At 47.1% G+C, this 22,460-nt stretch overlaps 2 protein-coding genes across 6 annotated transcripts in view; one reads left to right on the top strand and one right to left on the bottom strand.

Moving 5' to 3' along the window:
- LOC143437865 (general transcription factor II-I repeat domain-containing protein 2) overlaps window positions 1-11,525 on the bottom strand; it is a 33,406-nt gene extending 21,881 nt beyond the window's left edge. For 2 of the 3 annotated variants that reach the window (XM_076923076.1, XM_076923078.1), the window contains exons 1-5: window positions 11,229-11,525; window positions 5,690-5,881; window positions 3,761-3,861; window positions 2,488-2,626; window positions 99-215 (exon numbers count right to left, since the gene is read on the bottom strand). In XM_076923076.1, coding sequence (XP_076779191.1) covers window positions 99-215; window positions 2,488-2,626; window positions 3,761-3,856 — 352 coding nt within the window. In that variant the 5' untranslated portion in view covers window positions 3,857-3,861; window positions 5,690-5,881; window positions 11,229-11,525. The remainder of the gene's footprint in view (window positions 1-98; window positions 216-2,487; window positions 2,627-3,760; window positions 3,862-5,689; window positions 5,882-11,228) is intronic. The other variant, XM_076923077.1, reaches the window with a different exon arrangement.
- Window positions 11,526-19,912: 8,387 nt separating this feature from the next.
- The window catches only part of Rcc1l (RCC1 like), a 30,651-nt gene continuing 28,103 nt past the window's right edge, over window positions 19,913-22,460 (top strand). For 2 of the 3 annotated variants that reach the window (XR_013107082.1, XM_076923072.1), the window contains exon 1: window positions 19,913-20,291. Coding sequence is in view for 2 of the 3 variants with exons in the window: in XM_076923072.1 (XP_076779187.1) it covers window positions 19,977-20,291 (315 nt within the window). In the remaining variant the exon portion in view is untranslated. Of the gene's footprint in view, window positions 20,292-20,385; window positions 22,458-22,460 lie in introns of those variants that run through there. The other variant, XM_076923073.1, reaches the window with a different exon arrangement.

The raw sequence follows: 22,460 nt of genomic DNA, 5'->3' as shown, positions 1-22,460 counted from the left end.
CATACTCACACATAAGCACATGCATGTGTACACACACACACACACACACACACACACACACACACACTCATGGGTGCCTGTGCTCCACAGGGACTCACGGTAACAAAGGCAGAAATGGTCCTGCACTGCTCTCCTGAGTAGCTGGGCTTCTCCAGGGCAGGCTGCCCCATTTTCCAGACACAGTGGCTTCTCTTCAGGCAGGCCTTCCCCCTGGCCTGCAAGCAAAGAATGAGCATGGGTCAGATCAGGCATTCTTTCTGCCCCGTCCCCTCACCTGTATTTCTTGTACTGAGAGGAAAAGGAGGGGAAAGGGGACAATCATAAACCAACACTTTATGTAAAGGAATAAAGAGGGCATTTTTGTTTGTCTGTTTATCTAAGGGTGGAAGCCAGGGCTACAGACATTCTAGGTAACCACTCTACTGATTCAGCCGTATCCCTCAGCCCCGAGATCAGAGGTTTGTTTGCTGTTTGTTTGAAGATTTATGTGTGTGTGATGTGAATGAGCTGTATATGTGTATGCTACACATACCGTGTATGTGTGTGGGGAGAGTGCCCTTGGAGACCAGAGAGGACATCAGATCCCTTGGTACTGGAGTTACCAGAGTTCCTATCTACCTGATGTGGGTGCTAGGAGCCGAACTTGGGTCCCCTATAGGCACAGCAAACCCCTAACCACTGGCATCTCTCCAGCCCTGCGAGAATAGCAGGATTATATGATGACTAGGGTCAAGCATGGTCATCATCCCTGAAATAGAGCTACAGCTACCCATAGACCAGGGTGAGCGCTCGCACTTGTAACCCCAGTCCTTGGGAGACCAGCCTGGTCTACAGAGTGAGTTCTAGGAAACAAACAACAAACAAACCCCCAAACCAAACAGAAACCTTTAAGAAAAAAGTGCCATGAGTGTCAGGAATATTGAAGCCTTGGTCCTGTGGTGGCCCTGATCTGTGACACTGGGAAAAGCTGTGAATGGGGTCTTGTTGGAGGAAGTAGGTCACTGGATGGCCTCTGAAGGTGACACTGGCTTCCATTCCATTCTTGAGTCTCCGCTTGCTTCCAGTCTGAGGCAAGCAGCGCATCCTCCCCTCCCACATGCTCCTGCCTCCCCACCAGCCGTGAACAGTGCACAGGCCCAGTGAAACATGAGCCATGCCTTTTAAGATTTACTATTTTTAACCGTGAGTATGCACGGCTTTGTGTGTACGTGCGGTGTGTGCACACGTTGTCTATGAAGTGAGTGCCCACAGAGGCCAGAGGTGACAGATCTCTCTGGAGCTAGACCCACAGGTGGCCCTGAGTCTCCCCACATTCTCAAGTGTTGTCATCTCCCCAGAACCCAAAAACAAACTCCTCCTCCCTTAAGCTGTTAACATTAGCTACCAATAACGAAACTACTACAACAATAATTCAACATAGAAACCAGAACACAGCCGGGTGGTGGTGGCCCACGCCTTTAATCCCAGCACTTGGGAGGCAGAGGCAGGCGGATTTCTGAGTTTGAGGCCAGCCTGGTCTACAGAGTGAGTTCCAGGACAGCCAGGGCTATACAGAGAAACCCTGTCTCGAAAAAAAAGAAAGAAAGAAAGAAAGAAAGAAAGAAAGAAAGAAAGAAAGAAAGAAAGAAAGAAAACAAAAAACAAAAGAACAAAAATCAAAAAGAAAAACAAAAAAGAAAAAGAGACCAGATCACAGAGAGTTGAGAGCATAAACTGCTCTCCCAGAGGGCTGGGTTTTAGTTCTCAGCACCCATATGATACAGCTTTGAACTGCCTGTACGTCCAGGCCCAGAGGACCTGATTCTTCTTCTGGACTCTGGGCATCTGCACTCACATGTACAGACACCCCTCCCCCCATACACACGAGTCACACACAAATAAAAATGAAAGTAAATCTTCCTAAAAAAAAAAAAAAAAAAAAAAAAAAAAAAAAAAAACGGGGAACTGTAGAGATGGCTCAGAGGTTGAGAGCACTGACTGCTCTCCCAGAGGTCCTGAGTTCAATTCCCAGCAACCACATGGTGGCTCACAACCATCTGCAAAGGGATCTGATGCTCAATTTTGGTGTGTCTGAAGACAGCTACAGTGTACATACATAAAATAAATCTTTTTAAAAAGTCAATAAACACAATACACATGATGTCAGAATGAAGAATAAAAAATCAATATGATTAAGTCAGGTAAGGTAGTGCAAGACTTTAAGCCCAGCACTCAGGAGGCAGGGAGAGCAAGATCTCTGTAAGTTTAAGGCCAACCTGGTCTACACAGCAAATCTCAGGCCCACTAGGGCCACACAGTGAGACCCTGTCTCAAAAAATAATTATAAAATGAAATATGAGAATAAAAGTGGGGATACAGTTCAGAGGTGGAGTATTTGCCTAGCATGTGTGAGGTGCTAAATTCAATCCCAAATATACAAACCAACCAACCAGACAGACAGACAGACAGCACCAGGGACGATGACAGGGTACAACACTGGCCACCTACAGTGCTGTGCAAAGTCTTTCTGGAGATCCTGTCTGGCGTTGACAAAGGCACAGCCTCGCTCCGTCCCTACCACGAACACATCCGTCTCATACACAGCGATGCAGGCCACCTCGGCCTTGGACTTGGCCAGCTCTTTACACTGAAACGGAAATGCAAAACGACAAGGGTGGGTTCTACACGCCGGCCTAGAGTTGGTTAGGTCAGCTTAGGAGCCCTGCTGGAGGGAAAGAAGGAAAAATGAAGGACAAGAAAGATGGCTCACGCCTGGGATCCCCGTGCTCTGGAGGCGGGAGGGGGCAGGGGGTGAGAGCCTCTGTTATATAGCATGTTCAAGATCATCGTGGGCTGGATGAGAAGCTGCCTTTAAAAACTAGGCAAAAAAGTGGGGGACAACTAAGAGACTTTATCTCAGACCCCCAAAAGAGTCACTCACTCTCTCTTAAACATCTTTTTATATTTTTTATTTTATTATTGTGAGTAATCATATTAGATGGTGTGTATGCACATGTGTGTGTGTGTCAGAGAACAACTTGTAAGTGTTAGTTCTCTCCTTCTACTCTGTAGGTCCCAGGACCTGAATTCAGAATGTCAGGGTTGGTGTCCAGCTCCTCCACCTGCTGAGCCATCTTACTGGCCCTGCTTTCTGGTTACTAAATTTACCTACAGAAATACACACAGGATAGAAGACCTGTGAGGGGGCCTGATCTGCCCTCGTGTGTTGTACCCCAGTGTCTGGAAGGGGCCTGGGTGTAGGAGGCACATTGTAAGTGCTTGTTAAATGCAGCAATGGATCCATCCCATTCCGTGTCTTTTAGGGCAGGTATGTCTAGCTTTCTTCTTTTTTAGGGTCTCACGTGTCTCATACTGCCGTGAACTCACTATGTTACACTGGCAAGGTGTCCCAGTGGATATCAGGTCGTATGTTACGACCTGAGTTTGATCCCCAGGATTCACGTGATGGCTAGAGAACACCAGCTTCCCAAAAGTGGTCCTCGAATCTCCCGGTGCATTCTATGGAATGCACAGGTCACATCCACCACATACAGGTAAAAACATCAAAACAACCCTTACTTATGCCCCTGGTGACCTTGAACCCCTGACTCTCTTTATCTACCTCCCATAGTGCTGGGGTTTCCAGGTGTATACCACCACACTGCACTGAAGGACACCCTCATGCAGACACAAGGGGGGTACAAAGAAGTGACCCTGAAGTGTGCTACCATCCTTCAGGTCAGCAACAATCTGAGATATCTTCGGGGCCACAGAGTCTCACCATGGACTCCAGGGCAGACATGAGGAATGTTACCACCATCCTGCTGTCTGAGGCCTCATCCCCAATTGGCTGGGTGGACACTGCTACTTGGGCCATTCTTCCTGTAAAGGAGAAACAAGGAGGTGAGTGGTGGGAACCCTCAGTGTTCTTGTGATCACATGATGACAGCTCAGGAGGATGACAGCTCTGGATTGTCATCATGATGAGCTCGTGATGACAGTGAATGGAGGGTCCTAGGCTGGTGCCGGATGGAGATGCCAGAAGCTTTGGGATGTAAGATGCCCTTAGGACACTGAAGGCATCAGGTAGTCCTTGTATGATACCCAGACCCTACCTCACCTGCAGCTCCCACAGCCGAGAAGCAAGGTGTGTGGAGGCGGGAAGGTGTGGGCTGGGCTGCTCCCATCATGGTGGACCAGGAAGCTCTTCAGAGAAGAGTGTTGCATTTTTTTTTTTTAAAAGACAAGTCTCATAATATAGTTCCTGGCTGACCTGGAACTCAAGCAGACCTTAAAATAAAGATCTACCCACTTCTGCATGCTGAGTATTGGGATTAAAGAACGTGCCGTCACACATGAACATTTTTGTTTTGTTTTGCAAAGGGGTCTTATCAGCCCACCACGCTGACAGTGAACTATGAATCCAAGGATGACTTTGAATTTCTGACCCTCTGACCCTCCTTCCTCAGTTTTCCAACTGCTGAGAAAATAAGACACGCGCCAAAACTTTGGCCTTCGACAAGAAAGAAATGACGGGCATCATGGGAGGGGCTGGTTGGCACCAATTCTACATCACGCAGGAATAAAGAACCAATGGTGTCCCGTTTACTATGCTCTATTTGTATACTCTATGTACCAACACAGGAGGCAGGAAAATCCTCCCTCCCTCTCTCCCTCCCTCCCTCCCTTCCTTCCTTCCTTCCTTCCTTCCTTCCTTCCTTCCTTAAGGTTTCTCTGTGTAGCCCTGGCTGTCCTGAAACTAACTCTGTAGACCAGGCTGGCCTCGAACTTAGAGATCCTCCTGTCTCTGCCTCCGGAAGTGCTGGAATTAAAGACGTGCTCCACCGCTGCCCGGTTGAAACTTTTCTTTCTTAAAATTGCTTTTATTGGGACTAGTGAGATTTCTCAGTGGTTAAGAGCACTGGTTTCTCTTGCTAGAGGTCCTGAGTTCCATTCCCAGCAACCGCATGGTAGTTCACAACCATCTGTAATGGGATCCGATGCCCTCTGCTCCGATGCAGATAGAGCATGCATACATTAAATAAATACGTCAATAAATAAGATTCTTTAAAAACTGCTTTTTAATAAAATGCAATAATTTGTTTTGCATTTGTGTATGGGCACAAACACCAGAGGACACATATGGAAGTCAGAGGATAACTTTGAAGACTGTTGTCCTATCTCTCCAGACAAGGTCTCATGTGGTTCAGACTGTCCTTGAACTCGCTACACAAGCTGAATTCCTGCTCCTTCTGTCTCCACCTCTCAAGTGCTGGGACTGCAGGTAGATGCCACCACATCTGGCTGCCAGTTTTTTTTTTTTTAAAGTGTGTGTGTGTGTACGAAAGTGTGTGTGAGAGGGGGTGCCCCCAGAGACCAGAGGAGAATCTCAGATCCCCGGAAGCAGGAGTTAATGTGGTTCTGAACCACCTCACATGGATGCTGGGACCAGAACTCAGGTCCTCTGCAGGAACAGTAAGAGCTCTAATCACTGAGCCATCGCTCCAGCCCCATGACTACTTTTATTATTGCTTTTGAGAAAAGGTCTCATTATGCTATAGCCCAAATTAGTCTCAAATTCATCATCCCCCTGCCTCAGCTTGCTGAGGGCCGGGATTAAAGACAGGTACCACCAAACCCAGTGAAACTAACCACGTCAGGTTATAAGTGAGCCCACAGAATATCATCCCCCAGGGCCTTTTGTACTCACATGTAAAGGACCAGCAACATTCAACTAGATCACAGGTTTTATATAGTAATTAACTGTTCCTTAACTGAAGTTTACAGGGCTGGGCTGTGGCTGGGTTGCTAGAGCACTCTTGGCTAGCGTGCTTGGAGTCTGGATTCCATCCTTAACATGGAAAACAAACAAACAGGTAGTGCACTCTTGGAATCCCAGCACCTAAGAAAGGGAAACAGGGGTCAGAAGCCAAGGTCATAGTAGATTACAGAGTTCAAGCCTAGCCTGGGCTACAGTGAGACTCTATCTCAATAATAATAATTGTTGGGAGCCGACTTTTAGCAGAAAGCAGCTATCAGCTTTGCAGCCATCTTGAGCCATATACCCTGACATGAGACTTGGATTACAATAGCCTACAACAGCTGAGCACACTCTGATAATCTTGGTTTAGATACCTTGGGTTCTGTGAGATTAAAGGTGTGACTTAGAGATCAGATTTAGAGACAAGACCTAATGGCATGACTTAAAGGCCTGAGCTAAAGGTATGGCTTAGAAGTGAGACATATAAAAGGCAAGAGGCAGACAGGAGAGTTCAGAACAATTAGAACAGTACAACTCAGAACAATTTGGAGTAACAGAGAATTAGACACTTCAATGAGTACAACTAGGAACTAGGGACTAGGAACTCAAGACTTGGGACTTGGACTAGGAAGAGAGACTGAAGAATAAACGGGATTGAATCACACTCTGTCTGGTCTCCATTCTGAGTCCATCCTCACGCTCTTTCTTGCTGAACCCTGACCCGCAGACCGGAGGGGCAGCTTGGGCCGGGAAACAGTGGCCGCCAAGTGTGGAGTGGAGAGGGCAGCAACATTTTTGGCGCCTGAACAGGTACTCCAGCTTAGGCCTCAACATTTTTTGGCGCTCAACGTGGGGCTAGTGTGGTTTTCAACAATAATTAAAAAAAAAAAGTCAAAATAAAACAAAGTAAAGTTTTACTAGAACACATATCCACTCTTCAGTTTAGCTCAGTGTTCTCAGCCTTCCTAATGATGCAACCCTTCAATACAGTTCCTCATGCTGTGGTGAATAAAATTATTTCTTTGCTAGTACATAACTGTAATTTTGCTACTGTTATGAACTGTAATATAAATCTCTAATATGCAGGCTATCTGATGTGTGATCCCACCTCCCGTCTGCCTCTGGATGCCTTCTGCAATGGCAGGGCCCAGTGTCTGTGAGGGAAGACCAAAAATCCTTGTGAACCGCAGCGGCCTGAGATGCTGCATGTGTAGCCAGGAGCTAGCAGGTTATTTTATGGTCTCCGGCCAAGAAGACAAATTCCTTTGAGCTATCTTCATTGCCTTTTTAATAAGCCACTCACCATCACCTCGGTTTCTGGTCTAGTGTTTTTATGACCACTACATGACATTCTCGGAGCTGGAACAAAGCCCTTTAGCCCTCTGTCTTCACCATGCCTCCAGCTAAAACCAGGTGTGATGAACCAGTGGGTGGGGGTGGGGTAGTGGCCCACGTCTTCAGTCCCAGCACTCCAGAGGAGGCAGAGACAGGCCAGCCTGGTCTGCAGACTGAGTGCCAGGATAGCCAAAGCTATACAGAGAACTCTGTCTCAGATAACAACAAGCCAGGCAGTGGTGGCGCATGCCTTTAATCCCAGCACTTGGGAGGCAGAGGCAGGCAGATTTCTGAGTTCCAGGCTAGCCTGGGCTACAGAGTGAGTTCCAGGACAGCCAAGGCTATACAGAGAAACCCTGCCTCAAAAAACCAACCCCCCCCAACAAAGAAAAGAAAAGGAAAAAAAGAAAACAACAAAAAAAAAAACCAACCAACTAACCTACCACACAAAAGCCCAGGTATGACAATAAACGGAAAAACAAACAAACAAACAAACAAACAAACAAACAAACAAATCTGGGCATATCAGTCAACCATCTATAATCTTAGCACTAAGGGAGATGGCCAGCAAGGACAACCTGGGCTACTACATACCAAGACTGTCTTGAAAATAAATAATTTATGCATGATGGTCTAACCTTGGACTCCCAGCAGTTCTAGAGGTTAAGACCAGATAGGATGAATACCTTAGGGAGATCTTGTCTCAAAAGAACATTGATAAGTTGGGGGCTGCAGCCAAGGCTCAGTGGTTATGAGCGCCTGCCTGCTGCTCTTCTAAGTTTCAATTTACCTAGTTTCAGTTCTCAGAACCCAGAAGGCAATGCACAACCATCTGGATCTGGTTCCAGGAGACTTGGTGCCCTCTTCTGGCCACTCCTGGGTGGCACTGCATGCATGTGGTACAGGGACATACAGGGAGGCAGAACACCAACACACATAAAATAAAAATAAATAAATCATAGCCAAGTGATGCTGACACACACCTTTAATCTCAAGCACTCGGGAGGCAGAGGCAGTTAGATCTCTGTGAGACTGATGCCAGTCTGGTCTACAGTGCGAGTCCCAGGACAGCCAGGCCTGTTACACAGAGAAACCCTGTCTTGAAAAACCTAAATAAATAAATAAACAAATAAACAAATAAATCTATATAAAATACAAAACATAAGTCTGCTGCTGTAGCTCAGTGATTCTGGGCTCAATCCCAAGTATAAACAAACACCAATAAAATAGAACACCCACAAAGCTTGACCCAGGAATTCTATTTTTCAGTAAACACCCACAAGAATCCAAAAATAAATACCCACATCCAACGCACAGAAATAAACACTGTGATGTCATCCACAACAGACAAAGCATGTTTTATTTAGTCTTCTACTTGAAAAAGATTATTTATTTATATGTGCATATTTCTCTCTCTCTCTCTCCTCTCTCTCTCTCTCTCTCTCTCTCTGTGTGTCTGTGTGCGCGCTCAGGTGCCTGTATAGGCCAGAAAAAGCTTCATATCCCTTGGATCTGGATTTACAAGGGGTTGTGAGCCCCTTGATATGGGTTCTCAGATGTATGCTTTGGTCTTCTGCCAGGGCAAGCACTCTTAACTGCCGAGCCGACTCTCCAGCACCTCCATCTTTTTTTTTTTTTTTTTTTTTGTTTTTTGTTTTAAATAAACGAAGAGGTCTTATTAGGTTTGTAGAAAACAATTAACTGTATAAAACTTACAGTGAAGAATAACCATGTTTGAAAGCAGCTACAAGGCCCAAAGGAGAACACAGGATTGTAATAAGCGGAGTTACAGAATACACTGAAGAGGTTTGCATAGTCAGCTCCCTGGAACTGGCAGGTCATATTCTTAAGTATTGATTTTTTTTTTTTAAAGAATTTATTTATTTTATGTGAGTACACTGTCTCTGTCTTCAGACACACCAGAAAAGAGCATCAGACCCCATTACAGATGGCTGTGAGCCACCATGTGGTTGCTGGGAATTGAACTCAGGACCTCTGGAAGAGGAGCCAGTGCTCTTAACTGCCGAGCCATCTCTCCAGCCCTTACGTATTGATTTTTGCTTCATGCTGCCCCCGTGGCAGATCTCCTGCCTTCAAAGCACAAGCAGCCGCTACTGTGAGCACATTTCAAAAATCTGGAACTCTTGGTTATAGCACATCTGGGCTGTTGACCACAATCAGGGTGTCTCAGTCTTGCCTATGTGACAGGTGACATCATCGTGCACAGACAAAAAACAAAACAAAAAACAAAACAAAACAAAAAAACCCCAACCAACCAACCAATCAATCAACCAACCAACCAACCAACCAACCAACCAACAACAAAATGCTTGGAGGCATCCAACGCACTGTGCATCTTGGGGGTATAAATGGAGACTTCCGATTCTTTGGACAAATAGAGGCATTTATACTAAAACATTCGGATGGCATCACTGCCTTTGTTACGTCTGTCACAACGACGCCAACTCAAATGGATGAACAAGATATCCTTTGGGGCTGTAATGTTCAAGCGAGGGCCAGCAGGTCTGTAAGACCTCGAAGCACTCTCCAACTTTCACTGTTATGGCAGCAAGCACTGACGAGCCCAGCCACCCAGAGGAGCAGCCAGGACACCTGAGGGTGGTGGTGGGGTGCTCTGTCAACTCCTGCATTCCTCCATTAAAATGTGTGTGTGTGTGTCTGTGTGTGTGCGCGCGTGTAGGAGTGTTTCCTTCCATGGTTGTGTGTGCACCATGTGCAAGCCTGGTGATGGAGGAGGCTGGGAAAGGTACTGAATGCCCAGAAACTGGATTTATGGGTGGTTGTGGTTTGGAGTTTCCAAATGGGTGCTGGGAATTGAACCTTGGTCCTCTGTAAGAGCAGTACAAGATTTTTTTTTTTTTTTTAAATATTTTTCGAGACTGTGTAGTCCTGGCTGTGCTAGAACTTGCTCTGTAAACCAGGCTGGCCTCGAACTCACAGAGATATGCCTAGGGTACGACACCATTTCCAGCTTCCACTTCAAGCTCTTAAGAGGATGCCATCTCTTCAGCATCCTCCTCTCCATTTTTTTCTTTTTTGTCTTGTTCTCATATTCTCTCCTCTCTCTCTCTCTCTCTCTCTCTCTCTCTCTCTCTCTCTCTCTCTCTGTGTGTGCTTTTATCCTGTAACTCTCTGAAATCCTCCTGCCTCAGTATCCCTGGACTACTGACTTACCACACTAAGCTTCAGTTATGTTTTGTGCTTTTACTTTGGAGGGAATTCTTTTTCTGACTTGCATTATATTTTAAAGGGCGAGTTTTCCTGTATCTCAATAAAGCTGCTATAACTTATTTAGTGACAAGGTCCCACTGTGTAGCCCCAGCAAGCCTGGAACTTGCTATATATAAGCTGTCCTTGAACTCAGAGAGATCCATCTGAAGCCATGCGCCACTGCGGCCGGCTCCTTTCTGGTTCTTTATGCTGAATAAGTACATGCTAGTATAATGTTTTAGGCGCAATAGGTTAAATACATTATTATAGCAAATTTTAATTTCTAAAAATCTACTTTAAATTTTAAAATTACTAAAAATTTTAAACGTCTTAAAGTAAATTAAAGAAAAATTTTTTGATTGTTGTATTTGGAGCTATGGCCATAGGCCACCTTGTACTTTCAACCAGACCAGACACAAGCCACATTTTGGAAGCTGGGCCTCTTCCTCCGGTTTCTTTATAGACCTAAGTCCCTGGCCGCCTCGAAAACCAGCAGCTCCCCATAATCCGAGCCAACCGGACAGAAACGACACCGAAGGTGGAGCCACAGAGCACCGTTGCTAAGCAACCGCGATGGCCCCGCCTCTTCCCCAACCAATCAAGTGTTTCTATACACAGCGCAGGTACGTCAGGAGGCACGTGACCCCGGCACGCACGCGGCATAGTTTTCCCCGCCTCCTCGCTCCCATCACAACCAATCAAAATAAAGATTTTGGTGCGCGCCCTGCGTGCGAAGGTCGCCTAACGGCGCGTCTTCCCCACCCCGCCCCCACTCTTCAGGGCCTGTTCGCGGTGCGGAAAATGGAGTTCGGAGCTGGCCACCGGACGCCTAAAGGTTCCGCCTCGCGACCCGAGAGCTGCCTCTACCCCGGGGGACTTCCGGAGGCGGAACTTGTGAGGGATGCGGCGGCGGAATACTCACCTGAGGGCCCTGCCGTGCGGGCCGCGCCGGGGGTCTGAAGCCTGGGTTGCGCGTGCGCAGCGGCCCTGGGCAGGCGACCGGAGCACGGGGGGCGAGGGAGCGTGGGCAGAGGGCGCCTCCTCTGCACCGGCCTTTTTACGCTCCCTTTCTCTTTGTCGTTTTTATTATTTTTTTTCTCTTATATATATATATTTTTTGTCTTTGTTTGCTTCCTGGAAGGTCGGCTTCCCGCGCGTGTCCGAAGCACCCCCAGTGGGGACGGCCACTTCCGGTGCGCTTCTGGACGGCTTCCGCGAGGTCGCCAGCTGGGGTGCGTGGCGTGCGCGTTTCTTCGCGCCTCCCCTGAATGTGCATGGCCTTTCTTGATAACACATATCTTTTTTAAAAATTTAGTTGTGCGTGCGTGCGTGCGTGCCTATGGAGGCACTACGTGTGTGCACTACGGGAAGGCCAGAATAGGTCACGATATCCCCTGGACCCCGAATTAACAGATGGCGTGGATGCGGAAAACTGATCTTGTGCCCCTTGCAAAAGCAGCCAGTGTTCTTAACTGCTGAGCCATCTCTCCAGCCCCACTTGAGGAGGGTTTGTTTCAATTTCTTTGCTTTAAAATTTACATGAAAGGGGGATGGAGAGGTGGCTCGGCTGTTTTGAGCTGGTGGCGTGCTTTCAGAAGACCCGAATTGGATTTGTTTCAAGCAGGCCACATGTACCTGTAACTCCCATCTCCAAAGGATCTGAGTCCCCTGGCCTCTTGGCACCCACACCCGCTTTAAAAAATAAAAATACTTTAAAAATACTACTTTGAAAGATGTGTTGCTTGGTGTGTGGTGATACATGCCTTTAGTCCTAGCATCCGAAAAATAGGCCAAATCTCCGAGTTTGAGGCCAGCCATGGCTACATAATAAGATCTTATCCCAAAATAGAATGAGAAATAACACTTCGCTCATACCAGGAAAGGTGGTACAGCCTCCTCTGTAGTCTGCATTTGCTCATGTTCTTGAACAATAAATTTCAATAAATTCTTCTCAGGTTACAAGTGGGTCACTGATTGCTAGATCCTGTGGTCCAACCTGTGGTGGTTCAGCCTGAAAATCACTTGCTCTTGAGACATGTCAAAATCAGGCTCATGACATGTGGCCTTTTAGGATACAGTGCATGTTGACTGTTCTAGCTCCCACTCAAGCGTTTTCTCCCCCTCTCAGATTGCTGCAACATTCCCTACTTCTGTCTCGAATCTCTTTGCTGCTTGCCCTCAGTCCTTGACTTACATTACCTAGCTTCAGGGTTATTAAATAACATTTCTGTGTTGGGTGGTGGTACAGGCCATTAATCCCAGCACTCTGGAGGCAAAGGCAGATGGATCTCTGAGTTCAAGGCTAGACTGGTCTACAGAGCAAGTTCCACGACCGCCAAAGCTATGCAGAGAAACCCTGTCTCAAAAGGAATAACAACAACAAAACAAAAAAGGCCCTGGAAAACATTCCCATGACTCACTTGTCTTCCGTCTAGACCATTCCTCTGAACTTGAGGTCTGTGTAACCAGCCGCCTGTCCTGAAATCTCCACTCGGGAGATGGTGAGCCTCAGGAGGGCATGGCCACCCTATCCCCACGTCTTCTCGTCCTCCCTACCTCAAGGTCTCAGGTTTCTGCCTGAGGTTTTCAGATCCCATGGGATGGGAGCACGTGTTGGAGGACCTGCTTTATTTCCTGATAGTCAGGAAGCAGAGGAAGGAAGAAGGAGGAGAAAGGAAAAGGAAGAAAGAAGAATGGAGGGGAAAGAGGAAGGGATAGAGAAAATATAGGCAGACTTAGGGCTACATCACCAGTGATCCACTTCCTCCAGCTAGGTCCTACCTTGTTGGGAGCTGACTTTTAGCAGAAAGCGGCTATCAGCTTTGCAGCCATCTTGAGCCATATACCCTGACATGAGATTTGTATTACAATAGCCTACAACAGCTGAGCACACTCTGATAACATCTTGGTTTAGGTACCCAGGATCTTTCCTTGGGTGTGTGAGATTAAAGGCGTGTGAGATTAAAGGTGTGTGACATTAAAGGTGTGTGAGATTAAAGGTGTGTGACATTAAAGGTGTGTGAGATTAAAGGTGTGTGACATTAAAGGTGTGTGACTTAAAGGTGTGACTTAGAGATCAGATTTAGAGACAAGACCTAAGGGCATGATTAAAGGTGTGACTTAGAGGCGTGGCTTAGAAGTGAGACATATAAAAGGCGAGAGGCAGACAGAAGAGAGAACAATTTGTAGATCAGAGAATCAGACACTTCAGAGAGTACAATTTACAGAACAATTTGGAACAACAGAGAATCAGACACTTCAAGGAGTACAACTAGGAACTCAAGACTTGGGACTTGGTCTAGGAAGAGAGACTGAAGAATAAACAGGATTGAATCACACTCTGTCTGGTCTCCATTCTTCGAGTCCATCCTCACTCTCTCTCTTGCTGAACCCTGACCTGCAGACCAAAGCGGCAGCTTGGGCCGGGATATAGTGGCTCCCAAGCATGGAGTAGAGAGGGCTGTAACATTTTAGGCTGCCCAAAGTGGGGCAGCCTAGGCCCCAACATTTTTTGTGCCCGAACGTGGGCTAGTGCGGTTCCCAACACTACCTCCTGAAATTTCCAGAACACCCCAAATAGAGTAATCAGCTGGGGTTCAGGTTTTCAATAGATGAGCTTTTGGGGAGGACCCTTTACTGTGAACCATAATAGCTGGTTGAATTTTCCTTCCTTCCTCCCTCCCTCCCTCCCTCCCTCCCTCCCTCTCTCTCTCTCTCTCTCTTTCTTTCTTTCTTTCTTTCTCTCTTTTGACAGGGTCTACATTTTGACAATGTAGACCAGGCTGGCCTCCAAGTCACAGAGATCCACCTGCCTCCTGAGTGATGGGATTAAAAACTTAGGCTGCTACATATCCTAGGTTATTAAAAACATCCAAGCAGTGGTGGCACACACCTTTAATCCCAGCATGGGAGAAGTAGAGGCAAAGGCGGGTGGATCTTTTGAGTTGAAGCCAGCCGGGTCTACAGAGCAAGTTCCAGGGCAGCCAGGGCTATACTGAGAAACCCCATCTTAAAAACAAACCAAAAGGAAAAGAAAAGGGAGAGGAAGGAAGCTGACACACACAAGTGGGTGGTGCCATCTGGACTCCATGTGTACATGCACGCGCGCGCACACACGCGCACACACACACACACACACACACACACACACACACACACACACACCTCCTAAAATAAAAACCACTACTTGAGAGGCAGAGGCAGGATATCTCTGCGAGTTCAAGGCCAGCCTGGTTTACATAGCAAGTGTCAGGTCATTGAGAGCTACATAATGATACCCTGTCTCAAAAGTAATAAATAAGCCACACATTGCAATAAAAAAAAAATAAGTATCAGCAAGAAAGGCTAACATAAGAAAACTGGCTAGTGCCGGGCAGTGGTGGCGCACACCTTTAATCCCAGCACTTGGGAGGCAGAGGCAGGCGGATTTCTGAGTTTGAGGCCAGCCTGGTCTACAGAGTGAGTTCCAGGACAGCCAAGGCTACACAGAGAAACCCTGTCTCGAAAAACCCAAAGGAAAAAAAAAAAAAAGAAAGAAAAGAAAAGAAAAGAAAGGAAAAGAAAAAAAAAAAAACTGGCTAGTGTTTACCAACCAGCAGAGTGGTCTGCACCCTTGGTGACACTGGTGAATGCTGCCTTGGTGACACTGGTGAATGCTGCCTTTGTGAGCAGGAGGACTCAAGGTTGAAATGCCATTTATAGTAGCTGGCATCTCTCAATTAACTCAGGAATTTAATGCAATCTCAATAATAAAACCCAGTGGGATTTTATTACTGCTGCTTGACAAGATGACTTTTAAGTTTCCACGGAAGTAAATGTTATGAATAGAAAAGTCAATTTTGTGAGAGAACAGAGAACAAAACAGGGAGCCTTGAATAAAAATGAGAACATCTGATGCAGCATCTGGAACCTTGTATCTACTGATTTTCTTCTTTCCTTCCCCTGCTTTATTTCAAAACAAGGTCTCACGTAGCCCAGCCTGGCCTCAAACTCACCATGTAGCCAAGGCTGACCATGATCCTCCTGCTTCTACCTCCCAAGTGCTGAGAAGACAGGCTTGTGCTACCATGCTCAGCTTCGTCATATTTTCTAAATAGTATTTCAAACACTGAGATCGTGTTTGTGGTAGACAATAAATTGTTTTGGGGTGATGAGATATCTGTTTGGCCTCATGTGGTGGCACACACCCTCAATCCCAGCACGTACAGAGGCAAAGAAGGGTGAGCTCTGAGTTCCACACCAAGCTGCTTTACATAGTGAGTTCCAGGTGAGCCAGGGCCATACAGTCAGGTCTTGTTTCAAAAAAAAAAAAAAAAAAAAAAAAGTCTTGTTAAAAGTTTTTAATTGTGAGGTGGTGAGATGGCCCCAGAGGATGAAGGCACTTGTCTTTTGAGTCTGAAAGTCTTGAGCCCATCCTTGGAACCTATATGGTGGAGGGAGAAAAGGGACTCCCTAAAGATGTTTTCTTAACTTCCGCACTTCCGCCGTGGTGTGAATTCACCCCTATCCCCAAATACATAAATGAGACATGTTTTATTATGTTTTAAGATTGAGACTGGACTTGACTTGGTAGTGCTTGCCTGTAATCCTGGCACCCAGGCGGTGACGGCAGGAGGATCAGGAGTTCAAGCAACATAGCGAGTTCAATACCAGTCCGGTCTACGTTCGACCCTGTTTCAAAAACCACAAACATTTACTTTTTGGGGCGCTCTGAATAGAACTCAAGAACTTGCATATGCCAGGTGAATACATTACCACTGGGCCACACTGCCTGCTTCTGACTGCAGTTGTAAATCTCCTTCTGAACCGGCCTGTTGTGCCCCTTGTCACAAAACGGGAGCCGAATTGATGGGCAAGCACCGCCACCTAGTGGCCATGATTCATACCGTAGCGGTCCTCTTTTTTGCAATTTTTGAAGTTTTGTTTTTTTGGGTTTTTTTTTTTTTAACCTCTATTTATTTGTATCTGTGCATGTCTGTATGAGTGAATGCCACATGTGTTCAAGGGTCCCTGGAGACGAGAAGTCTATGTCAGATTCCCTGAAGCTGGAGTTCTTAGGTGGATGTGAGCCACTTGATGTGGGGCCTGGGAACTGAATTTGAGTCCTCCTGCTCACAAAGGCAGCATTCACCAGTGTCACCACGGGTGCAGACCACTCTGCTGGTTGCTAAACACTAGCCAGTTTTCTTTTCCCTTTGAGATAAGGTCTCACCGTGTACACGTAGCCCCGGCAGGTCTGGAACCCACTGTGTAGACCAGGCAAGCCTACTGCGCATGCCTACTGAGTGCTGAGTTCAAAGGTATGCGCCACCACATCCAACTCCTCGTTCCCAATCCTACACCAGAGACTTTTTTCTTTTGGCTACTCTTTTCTTTTGAACTAGGGTTTTGCTATGTCAACCTGACTGGCCTGGAACTACCTATGTAGACCAGGCTGGCCTCAAACTCACTGAGATCTGCCTTCCTCTGCCTTTGGAGTGGTGGAATTAAAGGTGTGCACTGCCTTGCCCTTCTTTTTGGCCATCTCCTAAATGTATGATGGTTTAGAAAGTTGAAGGATGCATCTAGGGTTACTGAACTTTTCTTTAGTGAGGTAGCATGTCAGATGGCAACCCAGGGTGGGGTTGAAATCCTGCTCCTTCTGAGTGCTGGCATGACAGATGAGCTACCCACACATGGCTAAGGGAGGTTGACTTGGTGGATAGTGGGCAGGGGCTCTACCACTGAGCCACGCCCCGAGTCCCTCACTGGGGGATTCTAGGCAGGTGCTCTACCACTGAGACACACCCCCAGCCCCTCCCTGGGGGATTCTAGGCAGGGGCTCTACCACTGAGCCACGCCCCCATCCCCTCACTGGGGGATTCTAGGCAGGGGCTCTACCACTGAGGCACGCCTCTAGTCCCTTACTGGGGTCAAGGGCTCCATCCTAGAGTAATAAATAACACCAAGTGATTTTGAATTGTTGTCTTGATACTGTTTCATGCTGTTGCTCAGACTGGCCTGGGACTCTTGCTTCTCCAGCCCATCAGCATCCATGATGCTGGACTGACAGCGGTGCACCGTCACATCTGCTCTCCACTCATTCATTGGGCCTATTCTCCCTTCACACCTAATGACATCATCCCACTCACACACCAGGTCCTTACCAGAATGTTTAGTCGGGAAATACTTTGGCATCCGTGAAATGTCTCCAACCCTCTTTCATTTTGCTTTTCACAGTCCACATCTTTTTTTAAAAAATTTTTATTTTTTGGAGTGCGAGGGACAGGGGTCTCTCTGTGTAGCCCTGGCTGTGTAGTCCTGGAACTCGCTCTGTACACCAGGCTGGCTTCGAACTCACAGAGATCCATCTGCCTCTGCTTCCTCAGTGCTGGAATTAAAGACCTGTGCCAGCACTACCCAGCTTTTGTCTGTATCTTAAGACACACACACATCCTCACATCTTGCCTCCACTCCCCGGGGTTGGACTGACTTTGCTTTTAGTTTATGCCGGGAAGTCAGGCCCCTCCTTATGAGTATCAAGTGTCTCTCTTTGTCCAGGCTCTGTTCTATGGAGACCTGAGAGATTGATCTAGAGACTGTAAGCTGAAACTTATGAGTCTTGTAGATGCGTCGTATTGTGAAGCATCCTCTTTGGGGAAGGGTTTTGCTTGGATTCTAAACAACAGAAGGTGTGTCCTGTATCACATAAAAGCAAGAGGCCAGCTGACTACTGGCTTTCTTGGTGACTTACATCCCCACTGTGGTGGAGAGCTCTATAAACTCTCTTCTGGGTACCCCACCTTTTAATTTACTTTGCATTTATTTTGTGTGAACGTGTGGGGAGATGCCCATGATACAGAATCGGTTTGGAGGTCAGAGGACAACTTGCGGGTGTCTGTTCTCTCCTTCTGCCCCCCCTCCCCATGTGGGATTTGGGCTTGGTGGCAAATACGTCTCCCCTAAAGCTATCTTGTATGTCCCCTGTTTATCCCCTTATCTTTATTGGTGGATTCTCCTTTATGAAACAGCCCTGCATCCTGGCAAAGTAGTAAGCACACAGTGACAAACACACACCTCACAGACTAGACCTTTAACATATCCTATACACTTTGAGCTGTCTTAGGATAATTAGACATTGGATGAATTTTGGGGCTTCAGATGTACCTCAGTTGACGGTGGATTTCTAGCATACAGGATGCTCTGGGTTCCATCCCAGGACTGCATAAACTCGGCATGGTGATGCATACTGGTAATCCTTGTACTGGAGATAGGCAAAAAGATCAAGAGTTCAAGGCCACCCTTGGATACATAATGAATTCAAGCTCAGCCAGGGCTACATGAGATCCATCTGAAGAAAAACAAATTAGTACGTTCCTGTTTATCAAGCAATACACACTAAGGATGAGCAAAGGGAGTCCAGAGGGAAGGATCCACTCTCTGCATTAGGGATAGCATTTGGGAAGCCCTATCACCGATTGTAACCTTTGTTTTATGGAAACCTTATTTCAGGGACTGAATTTCTCTATTTAGCCTTTCATTCTGGAGCTGAGATCCACAGGAACTAAGAAGGGCCCATGAAAGCCAGGTGTGTTCAACCAGGGTTGAACCTGGCACATTGGCATGGGTCTGTAATCCCATCACTTGGGAGGCTGAGGTAGAATTGTAGTGAGTTAGAGGCTAGCCTGGGTTACAGAGGCTAAAAATATATTCAATTAGATGGCTGGAGAGAAGGTTCACCGGTTAGGAACACTGTGCAAACAAACCACTATTTAGTCTTCCAGAGAACCAGGTTTCTATTTCTAGCATCTACAAGGGGGACTATCAACTGTAACTCCAGTTCTAGAGGCTCCAACACCCTCTTCTGGGGCCTCCACAGACTTTATACACACAGGGTATATACATGCAGGCAAAATACTTATATGCATAAAATAAAACCGCCTAAAATAAACTAAATCAACCAACCAACCAGTGCTGGGTATGGTGGCAAGCACCACTCAGGAGGATCTCTGAGTTTGAGTTAACCTGGTCTATAGGAACATAGCAAGTTCCAGGCCAGTTAGGGCTAAATGAGACTGTCTCAAACAAACAAACATATATATTAATAGGTTTTCTTTCGACTAGGGTGGTTTCCTGCTTCAGCCTAAATTTGGGGTTACTGGCGTGAGCCACTGTGCCCAACTACCTTCCCCAGTTTTGCTCCCATGAGGTAAGCATCTAGGATGCCCCCTTTCAGTATTTATATAAAATACTTCTTGGGGTTGGGAGAGTAGTCTGTATTAGCCATAAGTATGTGTGAGGATCTGGGTTCAATTCCCAGCACCACCTAAATAACTCCACATCAAAACCAGCATACACACACACACACACACACACACACACACACACACACACAAAGAATTTGGAAATGGGCCGTGAGGAGCATAGGACACATCACAGGCATCTTCAAATAACAGTCTGACATTCACTTAAGCCCCCTGCTCATGGATAACGACAGTGAGGCCATAGAGTTCCCAAGTCTTTTGCTTTCATTTAGCAGTAATCATCTGCCAATAGTAAACATGGCAGCATTTCCCTTAGCGCTTCGCCTTCAGCCAGTAGTAAGCATGGCCGTATCTACTTCCGCTAGGCTAGAGGTCAAGGGTGACACAAGATGGCGGCGGCCGTAAGCGGTTGAGGCGTGAAGCGGAGGATGTTGGCGGCGGCCCGGGCTCTGCTGGGGCCGCGCCTGACGTGGCCGGTACCGGCTCGCGAGCACTGGAGACCGGCCGGCCGTTCACGGAGCCGGCGAGAAGCGGCCGAGGCCGAGGCGGACGTCCCCGTGTTCCAGTACGTGGGCGAGCGCGCGGCCCGCGCCGATCGCGTGTTCGTATGGGGCTTCAGCTTCTCCGGGGCTCTCGGAGTGCCCAGCTTCGTGGTGCCGTCCTCGGGGCCCGGACCGCGCGCCGGCCTGCGGCCCCGACGCAGGATCCAGCCGGTACCCTACCGCCTGGAGTTGGAGCATAAGGTGAGGGCACAAGCATCCTCGCTGCCTCCTTAGGGGACTTTCTTCCCCGCGTGGCCGGATTTCCGGGAGCTTGACCTCCTAGCTCCCGGGATTTGCTGAGGAAGGCGTTAGGGGTGGCCGCCGAGAAGACTGTTTAACCTCAGCCGCTCAGCTTGCTTATGACGTCTGTAGATTTTTGCGTCTTTCTCGGCATTTTCTGTGTGCAGTTGGCTTGTGGCTCGAGAAGGTTTTGCGTCTTCACTTACCTTCTTGCACGATTGCGTAACGTGATAATCGCACCAAGCGTTCCGCCCTTCTGAGAGCATTTGCTCAGGACCCCAAAAGGCTGTAGCTGTCACCTCCCACTTACAGGGGATGGAAGGGGGTTCCACAGAGGTCAAGTAAGGCCCTGGGCCCCACAGCTGGTAGGATGTAAATGACGGTATTTGTACTCAGACTAGACAGGCTCCGCGAGGGAAGGAAAATTCCGAAGGTCGGAGATGCGTTGGCTAGAGTGAGCGATGGGCTTCTGGGAAAGGAGATGTTTATCCGAGCAGTTGGAGAGAAAATGGGAGGTTGCATATGGTGCCTCTAAAGAGGTTCGCGTTTAAAAAGGGCTCAGGTGGTCTGCCGTGGTGGCTCGCACCTGTTGTCCCAGGACGTGGACTGGACGGTTGAGACAAGGGGATTGCCACAGGTTGTATGCGGGCTTGGCTTACCCAGTGAGACCCTGGCTTTACCTTCGAAATGCTGCTATTACAGTCGTGTGCGACCATTTCTGGTTTAAGTGGTGCTGGGGACGGGAACCCGAGTGTTTTTGCCATGCAAGCACTGTGTCAACTGAGCTACTTTCTCCCCTCCCCCTCCCAGTTATCTTTTGTATACCGTGTGAGACGAAGGTCTTTTTGCTTCTAGCTACCTGGTTGTACTCACGTCTTTAGTTGGGAAAACAAACAAACAAACAAACAAACACCAAACCACCCTTTCTTTTGGTAGCAATAAAAAGTATTTATTTATACTTTATAGAAGTATGGTTTGTGGTGGTGGGAATCAAACCCAGGCAAGTATTTTTTTCTGGTGTGTGTGTTCTACCTTGTAACGTTGCTGCAGTTGCTAAGTGGTTCTATAAATTAAAAACAGTTTTTTATGTGTATGGCGTTTTGCCCACATGTATGTATATATCATATGTGTGCCTGGTGCCCATGGAGGCCAGAAGAACAGGAATTACAGAAGGTTGAAGCCATCTCTCCAGCTCTTGTCCCTCCCCCAACCCCTCCCGTTTAGTTTTTCAAGACTGGGTCTTTCTATAGCTCCTGGATCTTGCTTTGTAAACCAAATTGGCCTTGTAACTAACAGAGATCCACCCACCTCTGCCTCTTGAGCTTGAATTAAAGCCACCAGACCTGGCTCCAGCTCCTGTTCTTACAGATTGTTGTGTATTTCTTAGTATTTTCTATGTCTGGTTTGCCTGTGAATGAGGTAGTTTTATGGACTTGTTTTTAATTGGATGCTTGTTGTCTTTTCCTTGCTTGGTTTAACGGGGTGGAACTTTTATTATAGTGTGAAATTGGATGAGTAAAAGCTAAGTTTTTTTTTTTTTTTTTTTTTTTTTTTTTTTTGCTTTTTGAGACAGAGAGTTTATATGTAATCCAACTTGGCCTTAATCTCAGTGTGTAGTCCAGACCGACTTTAAACTTGTGATCCTCCTGCATGCTGGGATTGCAGGCGTGAGACACCAGACCCAGCCTTTTATAATTCTTGCTTGTGGGGAAGACATTCATGAACCTCTCTGTAGACTGTGGCTGGAACATTATCATGTCAGCCTCACACTTTAGCTGACTCTGTTACATCCTGCTCAAAGCTTCTCACACACGAACAGAACTAATGGCACCGTGTGCCCATCAAATATTTGTTGAGCGTTAAATAAACGGGCATCACTAAGCATGAGAATAATCTTAGTGTGCTGGGCATAATTTTTAGATCTGTAGGTCAGTTTCTCTGTCTCTCTCTTTTTGTCTGTCTGTCGGTCTGTCTGTCTGTCTGTCTCTCTCTCTGTGTTATGTGTGTGTGTGTGTGTGTGTGTGTGTGTGTGCATCACTTGTATACCCACAGAGGCCAGAAGAAGAGGGCATGGGATCTCGTGTACCTGGAGCCACAGACAGGTGTAAGCAGCCACACAGGTGCTGGGTA

Source organism: Arvicanthis niloticus, chromosome 24, assembly GCF_011762505.2.
Source record: "Arvicanthis niloticus isolate mArvNil1 chromosome 24, mArvNil1.pat.X, whole genome shotgun sequence".
In the NCBI taxonomy this organism is placed as follows: domain Eukaryota; kingdom Metazoa; phylum Chordata; class Mammalia; order Rodentia; family Muridae; genus Arvicanthis; species Arvicanthis niloticus.
Note: the sequence above shows the minus strand (reverse complement) of the source record. Positions and strands in the feature narration are given on the sequence as shown.